Consider the following 8,957-nt stretch of genomic DNA (forward strand, 5'->3'; position numbering starts at 1 on the left):
CATCAAGCCATTACATTAAGCCCAATGTGGGGCCAACATTTCCTAGATTCACGGCCCAACATTCGTTCGAATACATGATTTAGTGGAAGTTAACCTATTGAGGCTCACGACTTTGTTTTGATGTGTCAGATAGAGGGGCAGCCACAACAAGTAGTCCGGTCCGTCATCAAGTGGATGCGGACTCAGGACTCCCTGCATCCTCAACAAAAATTAGAAACAATAGTTTCTCAAAATTGTTCCTGGCTATCCTCTGATGTCCTTGACTTCATCTTTCCTGTTATAGGTTGCACGCATCTTGCCTCTGAACCAAGTGTTCTTATGCCTCATTTTCCCGTTACATCCCACTTTGTAGAGTAGAGTTTCCTGCCCTGTTCTCGGTAGTATACCTCAAGAGCTGGTCGTTTGTTATCTTCATCTTTGAGACTAAGCATCTGGTAAATGATTGCCTTCAATAAGTCTCTCTCTCTCAAAGCTATCGTCGTCCAAGCTTTTGAGGAGTGTCTTTCCCTACCTTTTTGTCAAATGGCAATCTCTACGTTTAGCAATTGAAACATTTACTATTCTTTCTTCTTCGCCGGGATTGCCGAGATATTGCCGTAAAGGCACTGAAACCCCTAACAGTCGTTAAACAGTAAACTGAATTTATCTTTTCGGATGGTAAAGCTTGTCGCCGTCTCTATCCACACAGGTCCAGTATTCTTCTCATTACTCCAGCTCTAAGTACTGCCAATCTCCAGCAGACAATAACATTCACTGTCCTTCAACAGACATATTTCAGGTGTGCTTTGGAGCAAAACTTAACGTCGATCATCACCGGTAGGTATATAGCCAACTTCAAGGTGATCATATGTCCACTATCTTCTTACTTTGATATTATTCTTTTTCGTGCGATGTATCATCATAATCGTTACCGTCCTCTCTCCACATGCTCCGAATCTGCGAATCCGATAATTATTGTTCCTTCTAGAATCTAGCACCGATCTTGTGGTACTTCACTGTGACGACGTATTCTCTTAATCCATCGTTTGCCTCTCACCAAAAACTCCTCCCCAGAAAGTACAGAGTTCTCTACCAGTCTATCTGATTGGCATTTACTCAAGAACATCCATTTCATTTAATAATTTTTCCGAGAATCATCATCGATGAACATAAATAATCTAGTCTTCCTAGAGTTCACAGTGAATTCATTTCGGGACTTCACCTGTTGGGTCACTTGCGAAATTAAATACTATATTGTTCGCAAATGATTGCCTAAGGGTGCTTGCATCGTTCAGAAACCTTAACGAGGTAACCATTTTCAAATGCCATAATAAGGGAGCAAATCTCACCCGCATAACCCCCAATATATCTTGCTTCAATCCAGGCACGTAAGACGTCTTCCACCTAAGGCTTCCAACCAGCGTGGAAATTCGCTGAGAACGAGGCATAGTTAAAAGTCAAGGCATACTTAGGAAGCTCAAATGGAAAGTTCTACGATGCGCTTTGTATTCCCCATACATTGCTCCCCCTGAATATTATTTTTGTTCACCGGCAGAAGGCCTGACTGACCACGGCTTCCATTTATATAAAGGAATCAAAAATTGATTGATTCATTTCTGGATTACCTCGATAAATTATCAGTTTTTTCAACGCGGGATCGGTACCCAGTTGTAGATAAAATCCGGCTTAATAGATGGTGGTGGAGGGATCACTTAATTTGTATGTATGAAAATAATCCAGCCCGGAAAGTTTATAAGGGCTATATATATGGTAGGGAAGGAAGACGGACACCAGACTTTGGCGCAAAACCGAAATGTCTACAGTTTCTTACTAAGGCAGCCCTAGGCCGGATACCGACTGTAAGTCTTAGCATCCTGAAGTAGCAACGAAGGAAGATGAAAAATAGTGACGGCTAAAATAATCCATAGACAAAAAATTCTCATTTAAGAGCAAACCACAGGTCAGTATTACTCGAGAGTGCTTCTAACCAGGGAGCTGAAGAGCCAAGGAAGGGGGGGACGCAATATGAAACCAACCATCCGAAATCTTGGATGGTACTCAGATATGACAACGATTGTCCGCTAAGATGAAGGAAGTTGCAATTAATCAACAGAGCGGCAAAAGAGGCCCAGTGTATTGGGCACTATGAAGAACAGAGGAGGTCATCAACGTAAACTAAGCAAGGGCAAGTGAAGAGTGAGCTCGATGATGAAGAATATAAATACGGGGAGACCCAAAAATGAACCTTGTGATGCAGGAGAGGAGGGAGAAAGGATTTACAGTCATGGAAAGAAACGCTGGAGGATCGGTTAAAAGGGTAGGAGACGAATCATATAATGAATAACGCAGGAATGTTAAATGAGACAAGTTTGGATAGAAAAAGTCGATAGCCTCAAGGAAATCTGTGTAAATAATGTGCCCTTCGGATTGCCACTTTTGTCTATAAGGATAATAATGGCTTCTTTCCATTCGGATGGAAAATGTCAAACTTGAAGGCTCCTGTTAAAAATTATGCAGAGAGGGAAGGAAATATATTATTGACTTTGTACCCAAAGGGAGAGAAGAAGGAAGAGGAGAAATATACCGAGGAAAGGTAATTGAAGGATAGGGGAGGTGAGTCAACAGAGAATACTGCAAACCTGAAAGTGCGGTAGGATTTGGCGATGTTGCAGGTGCTGCGTATATGAGACGTCTACGCAAAGCAATGGAGCCAGAAATGTCAAACCAGGGAGATTCAGGTCCCGTGCGTTATTCGCGGGTGAGAGGGACCAGGACAGAGGAAATATACACAGATATTGGCAAATGGTTTTACGTTGGACAAAGGATCAAGAAGGGTAGGTAACAGTCGTAAAATGAAGAAGAAGAGAAGGAGGAAAGGAAGGATGGATTCGGCGTGGAAGGAGAACTTAAGAGTGATCAATAGGCTTTAACCTATTACTCTATCCAAGATCGCGTAGTCTCTGTCGTAGCGGAAGACAGAGTAGCATTCAAAAAATGGGAGAGGGGCGGAAGATATTTTTTCTTTACAGTGGGTTTCGAAGTTTGCGAAGTTTTTCACAGATGTCAGCGAAAATCCAGGAAAGGAACGCAAGTTAGGTAGAATGGTATTGGAGATGTTGAGATCTTGGACGCACATTAAGAAAAATGTTATCGTCACCGGGGCTAAAAAAAACCCCTCCTCAAAAACAAGATGGACTTCTCAGCAACAGAAAATCTTCTCGTGGAGAACAAGCATAAGTTGGTCTTATACCCTTTTTCCTCGAAACAGAACAGATCCCTAATAAATTGATTTTTCGGAAGTTGTACTTAGCAGGTTTGCTATTTGTAGCAACATATAGAAGAGTATCTGGAGATTACGAAAAGCAGCGCATAAGCAGGTTGAATAAGGCAAGATCAAGAGCGAATTTAAATAATTTTTGGTGGGGTTCCATTGAGAAGCGGCACAAGTGTTCATAAGGAACAACGTCTCGAGGAGTAGGTGACGAAAATACAGGAGCTTGCAGATTACTCACTTAAGAACCTATACCACACCTAGCCTGCTGCAGCAGGTTCGCATAGGCAGCGGATGGTGAAACAACCATCTATTCGTGCACCAGATATTCGTAAGCGTTTCCCGCAATTCACGCACGTGACTGTGCCGCTTTTTTACTCGCAGCGATACCATCCTGGCCACCATCAGGGAACATGTTCGACTTGAGGTCATCGCCAAGAAGTCAGACCAAGAGCCGATGGGGGCAAAGACGGCGGCATCAACAACATCACGCCGCACTGCAGGCAACAATTTCAGTAATCGCCGAGGCACTCTCCTCCACCGTCCAGCTGAAGTCTCTGCTAAGGTTCGGGACGAATTCCAAAGAGCGTGTATAGAATTCTCGCAAATGGATCCATTGCATAGACCAGGGTCTTCCCAGACTCTATGCATCTCCAGCGAATCCGATTACAACCCGACTGTGTGCTGATATGTTATGTCGCTACCGCAACTAAAATCACTAGTGTATTGTGTTACGGCTGTCAGATTCCACGGTCAGAAGATTCGCTTTCGCGTTATTGGTTTGAGTGACCAAAGAGATCCACCATGGAAAATTCATCCGTAACGTCGACAGGACTCACTAAGGCAGGACATTGCTAGACTGATTCTGATCAGCATTGGCAACGCCAACAGATGGGTGAGAAAGTGCAGAGGGTTTACAGGAACTATGCCATCCCCAGTGAAACACCCGTAGTTGAAATTCTGGACACACTAAAGCAGAAACTTTCTGTCATATACAGCCGGTTTCGACGGTATGGCGAAAGCCCAGAATGCAACTTACGTAAGGAACCAGCGGAGTTTTTCAGATCAGTCAACGAATCCCAACAGAGTGTCCAAACAGTATAGTTTTGGGTGACGGAAGCGAGAGAAAACTTGAGTGGACTTTGGGGCTTTGGGGAATTTCGACGAGCCATAAGCAGCTCGAAGAACTGGATGGGCCGTGGTCTAGATCGAGTGCAGAATTTCTGGTATAAGAAATTTACCAGTATACACAGTTCGTTGGCACATAGCTTAAATCAGGTGATTAGTCGGTCGAAGGAATTTCCACCGCTCTCACTGCGGGAATTACCTACCTTGTCCCTAAAAAGGGCACGGTGCAGGACCCCACGGGCACAAGACCGATTACTTGCTTCCCAACCCACTACAAATTCATAACGTCCATTATTCGTGGAAGTGGGTCTCAAGGAAATGCGTACCTAGACCAAACAATAGGAGCAGAAGGGTTGCCGAGTCGGGTCAAACGGTTGCAAAGAGCAGCTCATTATCAACTCGGTAGTTATAGGACAAGCAACTAGAGGCCGAAGAGACCTCTTTAATTGAGATATCGATTATGCAAAGGCTTTCAACAGCGTCCCGCATACCTGGCTAATCGATGTCCTACACCTGTATCGCATTGATCCGAAGCTAATAAAGTTTTTGACGACAGTCATAGAAGGGTGGCATACTACCATATCAGTGCGTACATCTGAGGGTGCTAATACCTCAGGGCCTATCCAGAGACATCTTCCAGGGGGATTCTTTGATTCCCCTTTAGTTTTACATGAACCCCATACATACTGAGTGTGCTAGAGAGCATGGTTTCGCAATTAAATATGGCCTACATGCTAAGTGCGAACTGACACATTTGATGTACTTAGATGACATCAAGTTGTATGCTGGTAAAGATATTAGAAGTTTATTGCGAATAGTAGACATTTTCAGCCGTGGGATGGGATGGGGTTTGGATTAGACAAGTGTCGAATCCAAGCCATCCGCAAAGGTTATCACGAGCCGCATGCCGGACATAGCATTGGTGACCTCCATGTGTAAGCTATGTCCGATACAGACTTCTATAAGTACCTAGGAATTCTACAAAGAACGCATGCTTGAGTTGTTGATCTGAAGGATGCTCTGCTGTCCGAATTCCTGCGACGTGTGAAGTTGGTGCTGAAATCGCAACCCTGGGGAAGAATAAAATAAGCGCATTGAATGTGTTCGCTATTCCTTCACTGGCTTATGCATTCGGAATATTGCCATGGGCGAAAACCGGTCTGGAAAACGTCTGGCGCCGGATACGGGCTACTATATCCCAAATCAGAATGCATCATCCAAACTCTGCCGTGGAGCGGATGAATCTGCCTCATGAGATAGGAGGTAGGGGCGTGGTTGACGTGGCGGCTCAACATCATCGCCAAGTCGACTCGTTATGCGCTTATTTTTACAGCAAAGAGCAGGCAGACTGTGACCTGACTCCACTTATCTTCGACCTTTCAATCCTCTCTGAGTAGGGTGAAGTCGGACCAAGAGCGGATCGATCAATGGAAGTCGAAGGCAATGTACGGGAAACACGTGAATTGTCTTTGGCAGTCATTTGTCGAACATTTGGCTGTGTGCGGGGGAGCTGGTTGGTGGTTGTAGTTCTCATAATATTGTCAACTGAAAGATCACAGCATCGAGTCGATGTGGATTCGTCACCTTGAAGGAGGTTATTATATGGCCGGGAGGGTCCTCTTCCTCATCTTCACACAAGAGAAATGCCGGAGTTGAACTAATTTTTCTTCGGAAAAATAAATAAACTGGCCTGGGCATAAAAGACGCAGGTCCTTGGAGTAAGCTGAATGATGAAAGTCGTAGCCTGTGGTGCTGCCGCAGTATGCAGGAACATAAAACCAAATGTATGGTCAAGGTCTTCAGAAGGAGCTGTACTAGTTGAGCACTGTTAATTAGAACCGGTTCGAAATCTTCGCCTGGAACCCTCTAAGTCGACTAGGGCCTAAGGACAGCTCCTCAATCAATACGCACTTGTACGCCGATGTATTAACTAGTCCAGATTATTACGCCTTCCCTACACAGAGTTCTCATCTTACCAGATTCTTGTGACCAGTCCTATGCGGGTGAAATACTAAACAGGGAAATTAAGAGATATAAATCGACATATGGGTGGTGATGAAATAAAAAATAAGGAAGGAAGAGGGACTACTTAAAATCAACAATAAAATCACATCTTCCCTGAGAACACAGTGCGCTAAGTGCTTCTTTTTATCAATCATCAAATGAATTGTAACTAACACTTGGTTTAAGCAAGCATAGTCACTTCTTTTTGTTGAATGTGACAGTTCCGAATCCATATCCATTTGACGTAGGACCGCAAAAAGTTTCTTTCTCATCTTTAATTCACGAATTCCTTGTTTTGGGTCAAGCTTAGGGCAGAGAATCCGTTCCCCGACCAAACTGAACTGTTCTTTATAATTCTACCTTGAATTGTCTAACAATGGAACAAAGTTCCAAATTCAATTCCAACCAGGTAAGGAGATAATTTTACTGCCAGTCATGAAGCGTACTTCGCCCCAACTCAATACTTCCAAACTTTAAAGCCAGGTCAATTTGAAATTCAGATCGGAAAAATAACCTTCTTTGATATGGTCCAAAATTCATTACATTGTTAGCACTATGAACCCAGCTCAAACTACATGATACGATCAAGATACAAAATAACTCGATTAGAATAAAATGTTTAACCTACATTCCATTCTCCATCAAGCCAAGAAACAATCAAATGTCCATTAGATATCCTCCAACCCTTCACACCAACTCCACACATTATTTCAAATGGAAATTATTAGTCCCATTCAAAACAACAAAACAACTACTAACTAATCACTGAAAAGACATCCTTCATCATACATTGTACTTCGTACACACTCCCAGGACAGAAGAAAGGCCGAGTTAGACTACGCGGCAATATTAGCAAGGATACAAACAACTACAACGTTATATATGCATAGTTTGAGAGCTCAGGGGATATACACATTCAGTCCTATGTCAATCGGTCGGAAGCTGTCCATCGCAGGATATCTCAACATACAAATTCTCTGACAGTCAGCCCATCATCTCTCAACCAATCTCGCAGCCATCTCCCAGCCCGCCGACAAAAAGCACAAACTCTTCAGTTCGAGTTTTCATATCCTGGCGGCATTGTGAAAGAAAGATTCTTAGAGAGGAGTAGCACCTTTCAAAATCCATTCGATAGAAAAGCTGAGATCCAGGACCGCTAGGGGACTATGCGGGGCGGTTTAATGGAAAAGAGAGCGTTTGATACAAGGATCTACTATGCGAGTGAAATATGGAAAGAAGGGACCCTACCCTTAGCCTGCGCACGTCATCTTCTATCCACATGGACCAAAAAAAGGTGAACCGTGAACTTGCTGGCGCTTATAAAACGTTGAAAACAGCTATCCGGTCCCTAGCCAGGATTTCTTGAAATTCACAGGCCACACGGGAATAACTTTATATTTTTCGGCTAACCACACGATATCCTGCCGATTTGTTTAGAAGCCCTTAACACTAGACAACACCTCAGGGATCCTCTTCAAGAGGACCCCCTGCTAAGAAGCCATACCTTTCCGGACGATGATGACGATGATGTTTGTGGCCCTAATGCCGCCCTAGGCTGCATTTCACATTCAAAAATCGCTAATCCGCGCCCCGTCCGTGGATTTTACTTAGACACATAATACGAGTATTTTCGCTTGGTCTTTGCTTCACCTGTCGCCGCACTCATAGCAACCATTCAGGATTCCCGGGCCACAAATGTCCTATCTCCCACTGAATGTATCGCGGTTGCCTTTCCTACCGTCACTACATTTTGTAATCCACTTTCTAATTCATATCGTAACCGAATCTTCACTTTCTATTTCAAAGGACCATAATCAAACACCTTTCAGGACTCAGAATTAACGATAAAAACCCGCCTGAGAAAGTATAGAGTCAACGAACGAAATGAACCGAAACCGAAAATTTCACACACCCCGTGGATGTCGCTTTTGGTACCGTCGCCGTCGTCGCGTTTCCATAACCAGTCGCAAGGACGACAGACCGTCAAATTTTCCGATTAATGAATACAAAATCTCTCAGTCACAGAAATCTTACAAACATCACTGGATCGTCCTCGTAAAAATCACAAACGCACCAGTAAAAATCTTACAAAATCATTTCGTTTCCCTACAAATTTCACTGATTTTTTTCCAACCCTCGATACACGGTGACGGAGATCAATACTCCATAGGTTTCGAATAACCGAAATAGATTCCAAGAGAACCGAACGGGAGCTGCTCCTGTAGCAACGCGATTTAGAACAAAATGTCCTGCGGAGAAGAAGTAAGCTGAACATACGGAGATGGATCCCAGTGTGAATGAGAGCAGATAACACTTCTTTAGCGGGGGATGCTCCAGAGATGTGGATGGCGGCAGCTGTGCGCAGGACCTTCTTTGATCTGAATGATTTACGTTTCGGATTTTTGTTTACTTCGTTTCAAGCAGTTTTTAGGGATATGTGACGTCTAATTTTATTACTTAAAAAATTTAAATGAAATCTGGCTTAAAAACAATCAAGCTCATACGAAAGGCAGGACCTCAATTTCTGCAAAAGAGGACTCTGCTAATTTGACAGAAAGCCGGTTAGGAAACGCTA

The 8,957-nt window shown here is 43.6% G+C and overlaps 1 protein-coding gene across 2 annotated transcripts in view; it reads right to left on the minus strand.

The window, feature by feature from the left end:
* Window positions 1-8,522, minus strand: part of LOC119653564 — a 277,399-nt gene extending 268,877 nt beyond the window's left edge. The window contains exon 1 of one of the 2 annotated variants that reach the window (XM_038058277.1): window positions 7,887-8,522. In XM_038058277.1, coding sequence (XP_037914205.1) covers window positions 7,887-7,943 — 57 coding nt within the window. In that variant the 5' untranslated portion in view covers window positions 7,944-8,522. The remainder of the gene's footprint in view (window positions 1-7,886) is intronic. The other variant, XM_038058278.1, reaches the window with a different exon arrangement.
* Window positions 8,523-8,957: the final 435 nt, after the last annotated feature.

The sequence above is a fragment of the Hermetia illucens genome, chromosome 4 (genome assembly GCF_905115235.1).
Source record: "Hermetia illucens chromosome 4, iHerIll2.2.curated.20191125, whole genome shotgun sequence".
Lineage (NCBI taxonomy): Eukaryota > Metazoa > Arthropoda > Insecta > Diptera > Stratiomyidae > Hermetia > Hermetia illucens.